This window comes from Vitis riparia, chromosome 15 (genome assembly GCF_004353265.1).
Source record: "Vitis riparia cultivar Riparia Gloire de Montpellier isolate 1030 chromosome 15, EGFV_Vit.rip_1.0, whole genome shotgun sequence".
NCBI classification, from domain to species: Eukaryota; Viridiplantae; Streptophyta; class Magnoliopsida; order Vitales; family Vitaceae; genus Vitis; species Vitis riparia.
In genome coordinates, this window is record NC_048445.1 from 100,205 (window position 1) to 119,359 (window position 19,155).

General features: G+C 35.1%; 2 protein-coding genes across 3 annotated transcripts; one reads left to right on the forward strand and one right to left on the reverse strand.

Annotated features, from left to right (window-relative positions):
* The first annotated feature begins 46 nt into the window (after positions 1–46).
* LOC117931764 (NAD-dependent malic enzyme 59 kDa isoform, mitochondrial) lies at positions 47–13,190 on the forward strand. Of its 2 annotated transcripts, XM_034852822.1 has the most exons (19): positions 48–428; positions 809–905; positions 2,305–2,423; positions 2,512–2,679; positions 4,691–4,819; positions 5,300–5,360; positions 6,563–6,666; positions 6,754–6,837; positions 6,933–7,039; positions 7,159–7,261; positions 7,536–7,643; positions 7,793–7,858; positions 8,335–8,407; positions 8,504–8,590; positions 9,004–9,058; positions 9,149–9,220; positions 11,406–11,468; positions 12,133–12,247; positions 12,827–13,190. In XM_034852822.1, the coding sequence occupies exons 1-19, from the start codon at positions 294–296 to the stop codon at positions 12,896–12,898; spliced, it is 1,818 nt and encodes a 605-aa protein (XP_034708713.1). In that variant the 5' UTR covers positions 48–293; the 3' UTR covers positions 12,899–13,190. The 2 variants fall into 2 exon arrangements, with proteins under 2 accessions (XP_034708714.1, XP_034708713.1); XM_034852823.1 differs by lacking the exons at positions 9,004–9,058; positions 12,827–13,190 and having other exon boundaries at positions 47–428; positions 12,133–12,219.
* A 1,436-nt stretch (positions 13,191–14,626) lies between these two features.
* On the reverse strand, positions 14,627–17,308 carry LOC117932518 (putative disease resistance protein At1g50180). Its single transcript, XM_034853793.1, has one exon. The coding sequence runs from the start codon at positions 17,306–17,308 to the stop codon at positions 14,627–14,629; it is 2,682 nt and encodes an 893-aa protein (XP_034709684.1).
* Between the last annotated feature and the right edge of the window lie 1,847 nt (positions 17,309–19,155).

Below are 19,155 nucleotides of genomic sequence, written 5' to 3' on the forward strand. Positions count from 1 at the left end.
CAACTCTGCCCGTGAATCCCGGGCAGCACTTCCTTTGCTACAGCTTCGAACTGTTTCACCTTTGAGAGGCAGCCGAGAAATTAGTGGAAAGAAAGTGAGAGAAAGCGACAGGAAAAAAAGATCGATCTCAATATAAATAGGGTATAGACTTGTTAAAGCTCTTCACTGGTCTTTCCATTTTCTTTTAAAGAATCAAATGTGGTGAAAGAGATTCTGAAGAGAGGAGGATTTGAAGCTTTTGTTCCTATTTTTGGTACCCAGAATTTGAGAGTTTTAAATTTCTAGGTCAAGGAATGTGGAGAAACATCGCTCGATCTGCCGCAGCGTCGTGCCTCCGGCGATCGCGGCGGTTCTCCACGGCGATTCCGGGTCCGTGTATTGTTCACAAGCGTGGTGCAGATATTCTCCACGATCCGTGGTTTAATAAGGTTATATTTCTCATTTTGTTCTACCGGTGGTGTTTTGATTTTTCGTAACTTGTGTGGTCATTTTTTATTTTTGTTGTGTTTTTGTGGCCATCATTTTTATAGATTCTTGTTAAAATTGAAAAAACTCCCGACTTTTTTTTTTTTTTTTTTTTGGGGAAAGAACTTTGATTTTAGTACTGACTTATTGGTAGTAGGAGATTTTGCTTGCCTTTGATGAGATTTCCATGTCTAGCACTAAAATCTTAGTAAGTTTGAGATTTGTGATGATATGGGAATAAGTTGTAAAGGGTTGAAGTCGAATTTTTGTTGTTCATAAGTGATGAATGACAAGATAATTTGGAACTTAATTTGCATTTACAATTTTTATTTTTTGAGAGCAGGACACTGGCTTCCCTTTGACAGAGAGAGATCGACTTGGGCTGCGAGGTCTCCTCCCTCCTCGTGTTATCTCATTTGAGCATCAGTATGCTCGATTCAGTAAGACTCCATATCTCTTGTTCTGAAATTCTTACATAATATATTTTCTTGACTAATATAATTATGTTTATGGTGAATGTAAAGGCCAACTCTGCTTCAATCTTAAAATAAACAGAGTTATTGAGGCCAAGGGTTGTCTGTATTTCTGATAGCTATTTCATGTGGAAATAGAAACCGAGCAAGCATTTATTTGATTGATCAATTCAACTGAGGCATTGTCTCTTGAGAATGATTTGGTACGTGATGAGATAGGGAGTTCTACCAAGCTTGTTACTGGAGAAAAATACCAACAGAGACAAAGAGTGCCTGGGTGGACTTCAGTGTTTTGTAATTTATGAATTACTATCTACTATTTCTTGAGAATAATAACTTATTTGGTAGATAGGGTCCTTTCATTTTATTGCCAAAATTGAGAGACAAAGGGAGGTGATGGGGGGAGGGAGAAGCAGGAGGTGAAAGAGTGGCTTCCTGCAAATTGAAGAGAGCATCCTGTTGAGTGAGAGAAGCGTCCCATTAGGATGAGGGGTTTTCATTGATAAAACCACATGTGAGGCTTATACATGTCTAGGGTATGGAATACATGAGTACCAATATGAGACATATATCCAGCATAATCCCTCTCCCTCTCCCTCTCCCTCTCCCTTTCCCTCTCCCTCTCCCTCTCCCTCTCCCTCCCTCCCTTCCTCCCCCATCTGTTGGCTTTGTTATGTCATTAAATATTAAGTTTTACATTTTAATGGATATGAAATAATTTATTAAGTCAAAAAGAAAAAAGAAAACAAAGAAAGGACATCCAACATATGCCATTATCTAATATCTAGATTTGAATAACCGTTACTAAGAAAAAAGTGCCACACATTCTTGTCAAATAAATTTATAAATACAGATGACAGTATATGACCTGGACTCTCTGTAGCACAGTAATGTGAGAGATGAAAAGTTTGAAAGCATGTACTTTGGCTTCTCGTTTCTGTTAAAGTCCATTAACTTGTATAGAAAGAATCTTACATATGGACCCAGGATTAAGTTGACCACATGAAAACTGAGTAATGGATGAATCAATATGAAATTTACCTGTGCTACCATACAACATGTTTTTATTTACACAATCCCTGTGGTTCCAAAAACTCTAGAGTTTGGTTGATCTTTGAATTTAATTTCTTTAACTGTGGAGTTTAAGTGGAATAATATGATAGTTTCTGCATATCAATGTCTCCTACAGATTTTCTGGTTTAAGTATCAGAACCCTTTTCTTGAAGTACATCAGCATCAGATTGGGGATACCTTCCAATGTTCTGTCATTTGTGCTTTGATTTTCTTCATCCTTTCTAATAAAGTTTGTTTCTGATGATTATATATTGTGGAGGTTAAGCCCATTATTCTGTTATTTGAATGTTAGTGGAGTCATATCGGTCATTGGAGAAAAATACTCTGGGCCAACCAGATAGTGTTGTATCCTTAGCAAAATGGAGGATCTTAAATAGACTACATGACAGGAATGAGACACTGTACTACCGGGTAGGTTTGGTGGTGGTGCATACTAGCTGGTAATAGCCCATTTAAGCATTTTAATCTAATAAAGCAATCCTATTGATTTCTCATCCAGGTTCTTATTGATAACATCAAAGACTTTGCACCGATAATATACACTCCCACAGTTGGATTGGTGTGTCAAAACTACTCGGGGTTGTTTAGACGTCCACGTGGAATGTATTTCAGTGGCAAGGATAAAGGAGAGATGATGTCCATGATCTACAACTGGCCAGCTCACCAGGTACTGTGTGAATCTTGGAAGAGAGTTAATTAAAACATGGTATTTCCCCTTTATCTATCCCTATTCCATAGTTATTATTTAACATTCCATTTGTTATATCTTTATAGTCAACATTTTAGGTTAGAAAAGCTTGTGAGAGTTTGGAACCTAATCAATAAGTCCCAAAGACAAATCTGAAATGCTGAAATTAATAACTCATCTTTCTTATTATCAAATAACAATATCCACAAAGCCAACTAATCCTAAAATCAATTTCCTGTGTTCTGTAATATAGCTGTTTTAAACCTAATTAATTATGCCCAAATCTTTCTTCCTTCTGTATTTGGTACCAAGGTTTATTCTGACTAGATTCTTGAGTCTTCTTATTTGAATGTTTATTTACTGAAAATACAAGCTTTTAGAATGATTAAGCATGTGAATCTTTGATTTGAGTACAACGAAACCATCTGGTAATAATTTTAATACTCTATGTTTTGACTGATCGTTGACTTTCTTTTCTTGAAGACAACCCAGAAACCATCACTCTAAGTTTCAACTCACTTTAGGCCATAACTTCTATCTCTGTACCAGTTTGGATATAATATGGAATGGCATTTTTCACATTTGGTTTGATATTGGCTCACAGGATTTATGTCAAGTGGACGACAAACTTCACAGTTGTCAGAGGCATTATTTTTTTGGCATCCAACTTAATTTAAAATATGACGCATCCTATGTGTTGAGTTTGGATGGAATACACCATTTTATGGAGATGCTCCACCATTGGATAGTCCAAATGGCTCCTTCCTTCTGAAGGAGCAGCAGGAAGTTGATTAGATAGATACATCTGGATTCAAAACTTGAGATTGTTCCAGCAATCTGCGCAATCTATATAGCTACTACTCATAAAAGAAAAGAAAATATATGTAGAGAAGGAAAATATGTAGGATCTAAGATCTAGATTTTTTGATGTTTCAGTACTATCATCCAAGGTGGAGGTTTAGAAGTAAAAATAAAAGATGGGAAAGAGCATGAAAGACAGTTTAGGAGAACTATAATAGTTGGTGGTTGTTGATAGCTCTAGATTTGAATTGGTGGCTGGTAATTACAGACAGTTGTAACTAAAATTGGAGGGATGGTCACATCGTTCACCATTTTGTATAATAATTATGAGACATGGTGATAGTTCACATGGTTCAGTTGTTGACTTTATGAGGCTCTTAGTGAAGGCTATAAATAAGTATTCTATTCCTTGGTTATTTAAGAGAATTTCATGTTTAGATCAATTGGTTGTCCTAGTGACATTTTGATTTACTCCATGCTATGTTCTCCCATACGACCAAGTGCCTTCTCCCACCTATCTGTCCTTGATACCCTAAATAGCTAACTATGATCCAAATAATTAGTGTTGCTGAGTTTCATGTATTCAAGTTTTGTCTAGATCATTAGTTCTGCTTTGATATTTAGATTAAGCCTTTTTAATTCCTCTTTGCTGAGTGGCTAAGTCCTTGGAATTTTGATTTGGTCCATCTTAATGTAGCATTATATTATATATCAGTTATGTTAATCCTATGGCATTATATTATATATCATTTATGTTTTCCTAGGTAACCTGTCCAAATTTTTGACATATTTTGGGAATTTGGCTTCTGGATCTTGATTGGTTATGATGGCTTGAAGTACTGCTAGCATTGTGAAACTCACCACATATTTGTATATTTCTGTTATTATATACTTGTTTCTATTTGTCTGCAAGAGTTTCAATTGGAAAAGTCAATATTCATATAACATTAGTGGAGAATTGATATGCATCCTATGGAGAACCTTTTCCTAGTCTTGTAACTGTCCCTTGATTTGACCTTTTTACCAATGATTTTGCCGGTAGTTGACTGTGTTATGATTTATGGCTTCAAAGTTTCTTTGTTACTAAGAAGTAAAAATGGTTGTATTCAGCATTCTTTGGTGGTAGGATTAGGATTTTCTCACTGTTCTTGTCTTGTAATGGACGTTCTGTTTCTCTTATGTGTTGCAGGTGGACATGATAGTGATAACAGATGGCAGTCGTATTCTTGGTCTGGGTGACCTTGGAGTTCAGGGAATTGGAATACCTATTGGGAAACTTGATATGTATGTTGCCGCTGCTGGTATCAATCCACAGAGAGTATGTGCAGCTCCTCATTCGGTGTGCATGTGCATATGTTCATACACCTTTTTAAGCACAAACACAGGCACATGGTTCCTGGATGACAAAGGGGAAGTGCTATATTTTGGTGTGCATTATAGCATGGCTAGGATTTGCATCATGAATACGTGTTTGTGCATGTGCATGTGTGAATGCACTTTTTATATGATATGTACAGGTTTGTGTTTATGATATTCTCACACACATGCATTATATAAGTACCTGATTATAGATGTGATTCTTATTATTTAGTGATAACTCATGGTTCTGTAAATTACATCAAACACAATGCTAATCAATCCAGCCTTGGTAATTATATGTTTATGTTTCAACTATCTTTCTTGTTTTTTTTTTGAAGGCAAAATATATAATAAGTATTCAACTATTTTTCTTGTTCTTGATATGGTTATCAATTTTGTTTTCTTTTTTCATTAATCAACCTATGTTTATCTCTGGCAGATACTTCCAATTATGCTTGATGTTGGCACTAACAACCAAAGGCTTCTTGAAGATCGCCTTTGTAAGCAGAAATATGTGCACTTGTATTTTTTTCTTATTTCCTAATTCAGAAGCCCAATTCATTTTTTTTTTGATGGAGTTCTTTTTTTTTGGTTATTTAATTGTGCTTTTAATAATATTACGTGTAGATTAGTTATGCCTTTTTTTACTTTGCCAGTTGCATATTAAATCTATCTGATTACATTTGTTTGCTTGTTATAATTGGAGGTATTATCCATTTTTACAGAATAGTGAGATTTTAGGTGTTTGCTACACCTTAAGATTGAGTTCCTCTCTCTCTCTCTCTCTCTCTCTCTCTCTCTCCCTCATGCTTAAACAAATATACATTAGTACAAAGATAGTTTGATTGTGAGACAGAGTTCATACGTGATCAGTATCATAAGATGATTATATGAAACTTTCAGTCAAAAAATGTTCTAGTTGGTATATTACCAAAAACAAAAGAGGCTTCTTGCCTGGTGGTTTTGTTGCCATTTCTGTGAGGTTATGATGCTAATAAACAATGATAAGCAGAACATAAATTTTTTTGCATAAGAATTAAAATCTTGTAGTGGAAAAATGAAGAGAAATGATTTTGTTCTGCCCAATATACTTTGATTTGATAGTCAGGCATTCAATCCAAATTTGAGTTAGCTGGCTTTGCACAATTTAATACCAAGTTTTAGAACCATGCCCCAGTTCCATTTAAGTTTCTAGACTGAATTTGATAGTCAGATGATTCCAATCAAAAAAAATATTTGATAGTCAGATGAGGTCTGGTGGTATTGTTGTATCATGAGTGTTGTTTTCTGAAAGTAATATCAACCTTCATTTTTTAGTCCATCATCTTAAAGATTTTCGAGCCCTTTGTATCCTTGAGTTAGGGTGTCCTTTTGTTAATTGTTTCATTTTATTTACCTCAAAAACTATTTTATTTCTCACACTTATGGTCCACAGGAACCTATGAGGACTTTTTTTTAAATGCATGTTAATTTTTTCTTCCTTCAAGTTGGATCTACCACCCATTGTTAAAAATTCGAACATTGATTTATTAGTTCAGGTTTATCCCTATCTGACTTTGAATCATATGGACTATTTGATTGTTTTGTTCTCTTCATATTCATCTAGAATAGGGGAATGTGTGAACTACGCAAAGTACTAATTAACTTGTTCTTTCCAGCAAACACCATAAGGATTTCTTTTCACATGACTTTAGTTTGACAGATTTAGGACTTCGGCAGCCTAGATTGGAAGGAGAAGAGTATCTATCAGTTGTTGATGAATTAATGGAAGCTATTTTCACTCGTTGGCCCAAGGCTATTGTACAGGTTCATTTCTTTAAATCTAAAACTATTGTCATATTTTATCTAATGCATGTCATATTGTTAACTGGATGGACGGGAAAATCATATCAGTTTGAGGATTTTCAAATGAAGTGGGCTTTTGAAACACTACAACGTTATCGTAAGAAGTTCTGCATGTTCAACGATGACATACAGGTTAGTATTTAGTTGGATCTGCTATTTTATATGGATATAGTAAAGCATATGATGTGATGTAGAGTTCTGTTTGTGCTTATATTCATGTCGTATAGGGAACTGCTGGTGTTGCTCTGGCGGGACTTTTAGGAACTGTTAGAGCACAAGGTCGACCGTTGACTGACTTTGTCAACCAAAAGATAGTTGTAGTTGGAGCAGGAAGGTATTTTTTTTAGAAGTGAATTTGTGAATGAGAACTTTGGTGAACTTTGGCTTCAGCTGTATGTGCTTGTTATCGGAGGCTTCTCTTTACTTCTTTGTGTTCTTTTATCTGGACTGCAGTGCAGGGATTGGTGTGCTTAATATGGCTGCACAGGCTGCCTCAAGGATGGCTGGGAACACTGGGGCATCACCAAATCATCAATTTTATCTACTAGATAAAGATGTGTGGTTCTGCACTTAATCACTTTTCACTTTGGTGGTCTAACAATATGTTAGTGGGTTCTCATCCTCGATTTTGGAAAAAAAGCACATTTAAGGTCTAATAGAAATCATATATTCATCTATATGGTAGTGGAAAAAATTATGTTAATGAATCAATATCATTAAATCTCACTGTACAGAAATCTATAGGGTGTGGCTTTAGGTTGAACATGCATTGGAATCATCCATTCAACTTATTATTCAACTTTGCTTGAGAAAGATTTGTTTGGAAGCAGGGTCTCATCACAAAAGAGAGGAAAAATATAGATCCAGCTGCAGCACCATTTGCTAAAGGCCCAGGAGAGATTGAGGGACTGAGAGAGGGAGCTAGTTTACTTGAAGTGGTAAATCATATTAGATTGATTTAAGCTGCCTTTATCAGTACAAGTTTTATTAAGGATGATAGAATGTGGAAAGAAAAAGATTGACTAGCTGACAATTTTACATATCATCATTACTCAGGAATTGTAATTGCTGAAAACAAATGTTTCAGGTTAAAAAGGTTAAACCCCATGTGCTTCTTGGTTTGTCTGGAGTTGGTGGTGTCTTCAATGAGGAGGTGGGCATCCCTCTAGTTTGTCTATATCTTTTTAAAGCATATTAAAAAGTGAAATTGATTTTATCTATTTGGACCTGCATGCTATATTGCTAGTTGTTGATGAACACTCTGATTTGGTGTGTCTATACCTTATATGATTCTTTGGCAATGTATTTGGAGATTCATGGCTGATCTGATTTCTTTGAATATTTTGTTGAAAAGAGTAATGTTTTATATACTGATAAAAAAAAAAAAAATCTTTTACAAGTTTGTTTTCCTCATCACTTGCTGCAGACATGGGCACAACCTTTTAGGGATGAATAGTTTTTGTTTATTTATGTGAGGTTTTAGCCTATTAATTCTATGATGAGTGTATGTATATACCTTGTGTTATTAAGGTAGCATCCCCTATTGCTGTTTAATGATACATTTCATTGTAAGCATGCGTACTTGTAAGTGGCTGAGTTCCTTATTTGTATTGTTGGCGCATAAATCAGGTGCTTAAGGCCATGCGAGAATCCGATTCTACCAAACCTGCAGTTTTTGCAATGTCAAATCCCACCATGAATGGTTTGTGTTGCAAACCCTATCAAGCACTTACATTTATTTCAGGCAGACATATGGCCTCCATTGACATTTTTTTTCTTTGCATATTCTATGGTGTAGCTGAGTGCACAGCTGCTGATGCTTTCAAGCATGCAGGAGAAAATATAGTTTTTGCAAGTGGGAGTCCTTTTGCAAATGTTGATCTAGGTATCTTTCCTTCTTATGAATGCTAATTGTGTTTGAATTATTTTTCCATCCTAACATCAAGCAATAGGTTCCACTCCCTTCCTCAATGTTTTTAAACTCGGACAACACAGGCTGCTTGGACTGGTTCCACTGTTGACCAGACCATTTTCTGGTTTGAGTCTTGAATTGGCTCATTTTCTTATTAGACCTCCTTGGACTGGCCAACCTGATGGTTTGACCATTGAACTGGCTGGACCGACCAGTTTTCTAAGAACAGGCTGAATTTTTTAACTTAGCCAAAAGGAGTTGAGGTGGAAGGGGTTTGAACCCTGGCCTCTTCTAGACATACAGCAAGGGCTGGCTACTGGGCCACTTATTGGCATTTTTGCTTATTGTTTGATTTGTATGACTTACAATCCTATACTTGTTTGCAGGGAATGGAAAAGTAGGTCATGTAAATCAAGCAAATAACATGTACCTGTTTCCTGGGTTCGTGCTCATTTCTTAGTCATTACTAATTTATGGGCTATTCCTAGACTGTCATTAAATTCATATAGAACTTTGTTGTCTATAATTCAGGATTGGTTTGGGGACTCTTCTCGCAGGTGCTCATTTTATTTCAGATGGCATGTTGCAAGCAGCTGCTGAATGGTATGAGTAAAATAGTTACTTTCTTCCTTGCACTTAAACATTATTTGTATCCCTTAGAGAACCAAAATTTACAAAATTGAAGAATCCTTAGGAAAAATAGTTTATTTGACTTTTGTGGCCTTCAACTTATTATGGTAAAATTTGTTGTGCTGTCCTGATCTTTGTACAAACAATGAAAGAAGTCTGCCCAGACTCTCGTTAGAGTCCTTGAAATTACAATATCAGGGTTGGGCTTGTATTCCCGTCTCCTGTAATTCTGTGCATTCCAGAAAACTTTGGTATTATAAGTCACTCTTGGCATTAATTATGATGCCTGTTGGCTTTCTATAGGGGCTATGAAGTTAAAAATAGTGAATATACATTTATTTCAAAGGAGATGAGAGCGATGGTAAGGTTCCCTATAGAGAAAATACATATTGGAGAAAAAGAATCCGCATTATGATCTTGGTTACAAGAATCCACATATAGCCCTCGCTTTTCAAGACATCTTAGCGACTAGGAGATGGGAGAGGTGGATAATTTGTTTCATAAATTACAATCTTTGGTTGTTAGAAGGGAAGTGGAGGACATTTTGTGCTGGAGAGAAAGCAATAATAGAAGAGCTTTCAATGATGTTGAGCGATCCGACCAAGCTATTAAATCTCTTTTCATGTATACTTTTGTGAATTGGGGTAGGGTGTATATAGAGGATCATTCATTGTCTTTGATAGATTTTGTAAAGTGGTTGTTTGTTAGGTATGGAGAAAGTTTTTTTTTGGTCTCCTTGCTTTTTTTGGGCTTTGTTTGTATGCTTCGTGTGTACTTGTTTCGCTGTCTTTTAGGTGCTTCTAATGCAAGTCCCTTTTGGCTACCAAAAAAAAAAAATTATGATCTTGGTTACAGTTGAGCCTGTATTCCTAAGAGTCACCAATTGGCCTACAGCATTCTTTATTTGTTACAAGCATACAATGTTATCTTATCAGGTTGTTTACCTCGTCTCCACAAGATGTGGCAGTGCCTGGAGGCCCAGTGGGATTTTCTGGCATTTCTCTCATTTGTTACTTTCCTCTTGTCTTCATTGAGGCTTCATCAGTCATTCTGTGCATTCTTTAATCTACACTATCTCAGTCAAGTCAGTTCATCGTGGAACAGGCCCTTACCGAATTGCTGACCTTTAAGGTTCAATGTGAATATAAGAACTTTATCCACAGATGTCAAAATCCATGTTTGAAACATCAAATTAAGCTTCAATTTTAGTTTACAAATAGCCAGTTGAGACTAAATTTACTAATAGCCTGTTTGGGAGTGATTTTGGTTAAACTGTGTTTACTCCATAATACTTTCATTGGAAATGATTTTAAGGAGAAGCAGTTGGTGTTTGGATATAAACAACAAAAATTGCTTTGATATTGAATCACTTCAAGTGATTCTCCAGATTCCCAAAGTGATTTTCAAATTTCTACCAAACACCTAATTTTTATAAGGAAGCGGTTCCAAACATTAGACAACATTTCTAGCCTTCTCAAAATCACTCCCATGGGCTCTAAGTTATACATGCTAACGGCTATCGTATTTCTAAGTTTATTGGCAGGGATGGACCTGGCATGTGTTTAATACTTGAAGCTCTCTTTGTTTTCACATGTAGACTTAGTCGGTAATGTGGATGCTAAGATCTTAACCTTAAATCAGAAGCTATTTCTTCTGGTTCTTTTTTCCGTTGTTTTCACATGCTTATTATCCAAAAATCTCATCTCTGTTGCAATGGCTATGTGACTGTTGAATGATCAAGTCCACAAAGAATGAAATAATCGAATAATCTTTCTGCAGGAGTTCTAGGAGGCCTTTTGTACTAAATGTCAGATTTAACTTTTTTCTTTCTTTACCAGGTCCATGGTCAAAACTAACATCTGGTTACTTTTGTTACTTTTGTTACTTTTGTAAAATTGTACAATGCAATCATACAAATAACAAAAATGATGTATGTCTTAGAGTAATGAATGATTATATAGGAGAAATATGTGGTTTGCATGCATGCATGCATGCACAGGCATCCATATGGGGAATGTTATATGAACTTCGCATTTATGTATTATGCTAGATATGTTCTAACCCAAGGTTGATTTATCTGTGTTCTTTTTGGATAGTATAACCTGGCATGAAGCATTTTTTTCCATGCTAAGTTGCTAATATAATGATATCTTCACAGCCTTGCTTCTTATATGAGTGATGAGGAAACCCAAAATGGCATCTTGTATCCATCCATCGACAGGTAATTTCTTGGTTCCCTGTGATATTTACTGTTGCTTTCATCTACTCTTTTTCTGATATTTGAATTGAATAAGACAGAATAGAAAATTCTTAAAAATGCTGCTAAAAATTTTAGCTTTCATAAAAAGCATATAGCCAATAAAAAAATGTCACTCTGTAGATGTATTTGTGGCAAGGATAATAGTGTGTAACCTGATTTCCAAGTTACCCAATAACTTATTCATCCTATACTAGATTGATGGTAGAGGCCCTAGTGAGTTGTAGGTTTTGATTGGAAATCAGTTGTATTTTGTATAAACAAATCCATTAGCCCACTAAAATTTGGATCTAATCATGGTATGCCATGGATATACCCAAGTAACGATCAGTTCATACTGTTAAACATTACTATATTCTTCTCTTGATTCTATTTCTTCTCATTTCCATTGCATGCCCAATTCAATAATTTAGTTTTGGATTTCTCTTTCTAAAATGTCCGAAGTTAAGCAGTCAGTATTTGCTGGCAGTGCTTTGCACCCTGAACTAAAAGAAAGAATGGGATTCAGTCCATGTTATCTTCATTAGATAGGTGGTTCTATTGCTTAGTTATAGAGATGAAGGGAACTCAATTCTCATTTTTCAATGGCATGGCATGACCTCCTCTTTGCTATTTATGTATCATGCAGCATTCGGCATATTACAGCAGAGGTTGGAGCTGCTGTTTTGCGAGCTGCTGTTGCTGAAGAACTGGCCGAAGGACACGGTGATGTGGGGCCAAGAGAGCTTGAGCACATGTCAAAGGTATGATCTGATTTCAAACAATTCTTACTAGCGAAAACATGGGCTCATTTTGGTAAAAATGGCCTTTAATTACACATACATGCACCATATTAGAGCTTTTAATATCAAATGATGAATGTAAGCCAAAAAGAGAAAATATGAGAATATTATAAGAAGCACAAATTACCTAAGGTCTGTTTGGAAACTGCCCTTAAAAACAAATTTTTATTCTTTAGAATAGAAAACAAGTTTGGCTTGTGATCGAAAACAGTATTTTGAGAATTTGTTTTGAAAAAGGATTATTTTTTAGAATAAATTTTAAGTATTTTTTGTTGTTTTTTTTATAAGGTGTTATGACCAACAATAAAAAATATGAAAAATATTTTGTAAACTTTTACATTGTACAGTATGTAGTACCCTTCACAGAAAATATGTTGAGAAAACTCTTTTTTTCATATTTGAGTTCTCAAATAGAATTCTGTTTCTACAAAACAATTAATAACTGTTTTCAAAAACTATTTTTTTGAAAAATATTTTGGAAGTGCTGCCAAAACAAGCGTAAATATAATGACACTCCTTTTTTGCTGATTGTGAATGCAGGAGGAGACGGTGGAATACATCATACGTAATATGTGGTTCCCCATTTACAGCCCTCTTGTTCATGAGAAATAAGGCTATTGTTGTTTTTCTTCAAAGGTTATTCTCCTGCGGTTGATTCTCAGGGTTCTGCTGCCATCTGTAATCGTGGTGGTTAATTCTTGGTAAACTCCTAATTCTTAGAGCATTAAATTGTTATAGATCAGGCCCCTTCCAAACCAGATAAACTTGATGTACCTTAATTATGTGTTGTTAATTCAATGAGCAACACCCAAGTATAATTCCATAGTTCTATTCTGGACATCCTGTAACGAATTTATCAGTTCTTTGAAAATTCATTTGCAAGGACTCTAGCTTCTTTCCTTCAGATGGCTGCTACCTTAAAAAAAAAAAAAAAAGGGAAGGATCCCTGTACAAGAGAGATTTTTATCCGGGTCGAGCTCTCTTTCTTCGGTTGCTCTTGGTGGATGAATAGTTAAAAATTCATTGCCTTTATTTAAGTTTTGATCTTGCCGTTTTCAGACCTTTTAGAACCCATTTGAAAGTTATTCTAATTAAAATATTTTTAATTTATTATGTATTTTTAGTATCCATTTTAGGAGAAACACCTTTAAGGACAATCTTTGTGTTTGGATTTTTTAATAATGTTTTAATATGTTATATTGAGAAACGCTTTTGAGTGTACACAATTTGTTGGTCAACTTAATTACAACTAAAATATGAATCTTATAATGTTATCTTGTTTGAATTTGAAATGTAAAACATAATTATTTTTAGTATCTTCAATAATGTGAATGCGTTGATAGAAATATAAAGAGTAAAATTATAATTTAGTTGAGACACTCGATCCACATCAACAATCATCCTCCGACAAGCTCGTGGCGTCGATCCACCAGCATCCTCCGATCCTCTGTCAAGCTCCTTCGCCAGACGGCGTATTCTTTACAATAGCAGGTCAAATCTCTCTATGAATCTATGGATCTTGCAGGACACGATCGAAAATTTTAATTGATACGTAGCTCGATCAAAACCTTGATTTCTGAGGAAATTTGTGGGTATATTGTTCAATCGATGTTATACTTGTTTGATATGTCGGGGGATTTTTTTATATTGAATTCTAGGTTGAATCTCGGATCACCAGCCGCCGAAAATTTGAAATATGTAAGAATCTTTTGTCACCGCTTTTAAGTATCGGAAGAGATAGTTAAAAATGAAACGGCCGAACAACTGGGTTGTCAGCAATATGATTTTCATCATTAGACTATTATGCAAATAGAAATCTATTTGTGGATTTGTTATGTATTTGATGTGGTAATGTTACAAGTGGTTTAAGGATCATGCTGCTGATGAAAAAGTGAAAGCAAAAAAAAGATGAATTCTGCTAATGGGGGTAATGGCAGATGTTAATAGATCATTTCTGATCAGATTGAAGCAACACTGGTAGTCCGATTTGTTAATTAATGGATCTGTTCAGTTCTAATTGCTATTGCTTTTGAGGTATCTGATTAAACCTAGTTGTGATATATCAATGTGGGATAGAAGGAAAAAACATCTTTGATATTAGGAGGCCATTCTCTCACTCTCATATATTTTCTGTTGGAGCTTCATTGTGAGGGTTTGATTACAAACTGCACGAACAATTTATTTGAGGCCATGGAAGCAAGGGAATTATCGTACGCAAATACAAAAGAAAAAGAAAAACACAAACTTAGACAAGTAGAGAAAGATTTATTGCATCAGAAATTTTGTGCCTTCAATACTGCCCAAGCTGTGTGGATCCTGAGCCGTCAGGTTGCCTTTTCTCTACTGTAATATGGAGGTGATAAGCCGGATCTTGTCCCAATCTTCTCCTTCTGTCTGATTAACCTCCTCAATCAATTTATGTGACAACTGAAACAACTCTAGGTACTGCAAATTTTCTAGCTGCAGCAATCCACGAGGAAGTCTTTCCATTTTATGGCAACTGGCAATTATTGAAACCTTCAGATCTGGCACCGCCCCTTCTTCCACAATTAACTCTCTTAGTTCTTTCAAACCCTTGAGCTTAAGGGTTTCCAGTCGCTGGAATCCTCCCGAAGAACAGACCATTTTCTTTCCCACGTATGAACTATACAATAACTGGAGAATCCTTAGATTTGGCAGCTTCTCCAGAGTCACCATTGGGTCTTGCTCTATATTACAATATTCCAATTCCAACTGAATAAGGTTTGGGGGGTAGAATTCAATTTGATTGGGAAACTTCTCGAGCTTCCCCCCTAAACGAACATGGTAAAGGTGTGTGTGGTGTAAGAAAGGCATGAGTTGTGGCATGACTAATGTTTCCTCCCCGTCAGTGGTGTACAAATACAAGGATCGAAGAGCAGTTAATTTTTCAACAGATTCAGAAAAGCCCTTGCACATTATTTGAGGTATTTCAGTCCATCGGATTTTCAGTTCTCTAAGCTGGGTTAATTTTCCTAACCCTTCTGCACTGCACCAACTTCCTGCTCTTAAACTTAATGATTGGAGGGCTGTTAGGTGGTCAACACCCAAAGGACCATTCATACACTTATCTATCACTGACTGCCTTGAAACCACACCATGACCATATAGATGTCTCAAATGGTGCAATTTCCAAATGGTAGAAGGAATTATTTCAATTAAAGTGCCTCGAAAATCTAGGGTTTGTAGATTAATAAGATGACCTATGGACGATGGAAGCCTTTCTATGCGGGTTCTCCTTAAGCACAAGTACTTAAGGTGGATAAGTTCTCCTATACCTTCTGGGAGGGTATAGATATCCATGCTCTCTAGGTCCAGTACAGTGAGCAATTTGACACCCCTGTATAAAGATCTTAAAATGTTTTCTTGGAAGCATTCAGAAAAACAAATGAAAGATCGGAGACGTGAACTATGCAAGTGTTCAGAATTGGTCTTCTTACCTTGATGAATGGTTAGTCGACGAACACTGACAGGGGATGTAGAATCAATGCTTTCATATCCCTCAAAAAATTTTGTATCTTTAGCCTCAGAAATGGCAAGGTCTCGAAGCAAATCATGCATACGACAGGACATCACTCTTCCATCAAAACTTTTGTCAGCCACTTGAATCATGCTTCTATGTACCAATTCCTGTAAGTGATCTTCCGCGACGTCTTCCACTATTTCTTTTCCTCTTCTTTGTATAAACCCTTCTGCAACCCACAAGCGGATCAACTTATCTGTCCTGATTTCTGAGTCTTCTGGGAAAAGGCCACAGTAAAGGAAACAGGACTTCAAGTAATACGGCATATCATTGTAGCTTAGAGCAAGGACCCCCAAACATGAGTCTGGACCTTGATTTAGGTGCCAAGTTAGGCTGTCAAGTACTTTTTGCCAGGCGAGTGGTGTCTTTTCTTTTCTTGATAGAAGGCCTCCCAAGACCACGATTGCAAGGGGCAAACCCCCACAATTTGCTACAATTTTCTTTCCCAGCTCTTCCAATTCTCTGGGGCAAACAGCATTTGCACTCCCAGCCAGAAAAATTTTCTTGAGAAAGAGGTCCCAACTCTCTTCTTCAGTTAGAAAGGGAAGTTCATGGGGAATGGTTTGTGGATCAGCATGAAAACCAATTTCTTTATTGCGGGAGGTGATCAACACTCTGCTGCCATTCATAGAGTCAGGAACATACAAGCTCAACCTATCCCAAGCTTCATTTCTCCATATATCATCCATAACTATCAAGTACTTCTTGGTGGTCAGGTAATCACGAAGCCTGTTCCCTAACTCACTCTCGCTCATTTGACTCTTTTGCTTTTGGGATAGAACCATAACATAATCAGCAATGCCTAGCAAAAGCTCCCTTATTGTATACTCTTGAGAGACATAAATCCAAGCATGACAATCAAAGTATTGCTGGACATCGTTATCGTTGTAAACTTTCTTAGCAAGGGTGGTCTTTCCCAAGCCACCCATGCCCACGATGGACACCACTGCTCTCCGCCTCTCTCCATTAAGCAGCATTTGCTTCACACTTTTTGCACCCTCTCGTATCCCCACCACATTGACTTCTTCAACGATCGGAACCCTCTTCTCTTTCTGTGGCACAACTTCGTTGGAAGAGCTTGCAGCTGGTAAAGTTTCGACACCGTACCTTGATTTGTTAGCCATAATCTTCTCAATCTTGATGTTGATCTCTCTGATTCGAGACTCGAGCTTGTGAACAAACCTTAACTTAAGAAACTTGAGACATTTGAGACTTCCTTGCTGTTGGTGATTCATCTCGAACATGAACCTGTCGATGACATCTTCGGCATCATAGGTTACGTCCCTGATCTGACTCACCCAGAGCTTGATTCTTGGATCATATCTGCGCTTTGCATCCGCATCTTTGAGAAAAAGGCGCATCCATTCGAGCTCGTTACTCAACAGCTTCACCTGCTCTTCTACTCTGCTGAGTAGAAATGCTTCCTGCGAAAGCAGGTCGGTTAACTTCTCTAGAAAAAACGTTACAATGCTTTCAGCCATTGTTTCCACAGTCGTTGTTGCTGATCCACTAACAACAAGGTGGTTGGTTTTAAATCCAGTAAAGCTACCAGTTTGAAAGAAGTTTCTTTGAAAAGAAAAGGTTGGTTCCATTAGGTGGAAATCACTTTCCAGGCAATTTCGGTTTGAACTCAAATGGTTGAGTCAAAGAAGATATGGAAATTCACTCTAGAAGGCTATTGCGTATTTCGGGGATGATTCCTTTGTGAAAGAAAAGAGACCTGCAAAGATGCCGTGGTCCTTACTCCTTGATGGGTGCTGACATAACGAATAATTCAGCATTTGAGTTGTGACTTGTAACGTGTATGGTTAAATTTAATCATTTCGACTGTTGAACAAGGACGAATAAAAATGGAAGTCATTTAGCCAAGTAGCCTTTCTGTAGGGTTTTTTTTTTTTTTAAACAATTTCATAAGATGGTAGTGGCCCAAGAAAATTTGAAAAAAGTTAGAAGTTATCTTGAAATCAGGTTTTTTTCTTTACAATGGAAAATAGTTTTATAATTTAGAAAATACATTTGAAAAATTTTTAATATGAGATTTCAAACATAATTTTGTCTTAAAAAAAATAATTTAAAACCATTTTTAAAAATACTTTTTAAGAATTATTTTAAAAAAAAATTGTAAAACATATATATATATTTTCACACCATCACAGTCACTTAACAAAATGATAAGAGAGGGATATATATTCTTTTTAATGCTAAAATAAGTTAAATAATCAGTATTTTCATAATCCATTAATTATATTAATAGTTTTTTTATATATTTTTTTCTTCTCAACTTGTCTTTTATCTGTCCTTTATAACTATTGCATTAATGATAAGAAAAAAATGTTAACAATTTGTAGTTAAAAAAGTTGAATGCTTGGTAAAGTGTTTCAATTTAGACACTATTTTTGAATAAAAAATACAATTAATTATTTATTATAAAACAACCAAGAATTTGAATTCTTGTTAAAACATAACTAATTATTAATCATAAGAGGGAGTTTTAAATTAGATAAGTTAATCAATTTTTAAGAACCAAACTATGAATGTTTTAATTTCTTGTAAATTGTGTTACATGAATATTTATTTATTTTGATCTAGTAAACTGCTTTATTTTCTTTATATATATATATATTAAAAGTTCAAAATACTACCAAAAAAACCTGGATATATAAGAAATAACTAACATAAATATTTACAATGAATTTTGAGTTAAATACTAACATTTCTATTTTTTAATTTTTTTAATTTTTTATATACATTCCATTAATGAAGTTTATCATGAATTATAATCCAAAGATATTAAAGAAAATCGAGGTGGTTGATAAAAGAGAAAAGAAAATGAGCTGGATGAAGGAGAGATGTTAGACTGTTAAACTACTAGTAGCAAACTATTATTTGATCCTTATGCTATGTTTGGTTATGCTATGTTTGGTCTCGTAAAATATTAAAAAAAGAAAAAAAAATATTAAATTTTTTTTTCATATTTGATTTCAATATGAAAAATACGAAAAAAAATTTAAATATAATTAAAATTAATTAAAAATTTATGTATTTTAAAATTATTTAATACTTATATACATATAAAAAATAAATGAAATAAGTTTGAAATAACATATAAAATAATTTATTAATTTAAATTTTTTTTTTTTCATTTTTTTTATTTTTCTTTACTTTTACTTTCTTTATACTTTTTCTCTTTATTTTCTCTCACATTTTTCAATAACCAAATATATTAGGGTTTAAGGAAATGTTTTTATCAAGGGAGGTGATGTGCTCTTGTATTAAAAATATTATTTGTTACAAATTTTCATATATTAAAAATATTTATTACGAATTT

Bases quoted from the DNA above. Each gene is read 5' to 3' on its own strand.
- LOC117931764 (XM_034852822.1), top strand. From the start codon at position 294: ATGTGGAGAAACATCGCTCGATCTGCCGCAGCGTCGTGCCTCCGGCGA. The intron at 7,040-7,158 runs GTATTTTTTTTA...TCTGGACTGCAG, and splicing joins GTTGTAGTTGGAGCAGGAAG to TGCAGGGATTGGTGTGCTTA. The intron at 8,591-9,003 runs GTATCTTTCCTT...ACTTGTTTGCAG, and splicing joins TTTTGCAAATGTTGATCTAG to GGAATGGAAAAGTAGGTCAT.
- LOC117932518 (XM_034853793.1), bottom strand. From the start codon at position 17,308: ATGGCTGAAAGCATTGTAACGTTTTTTCTAGAGAAGTTAACCGACCTG.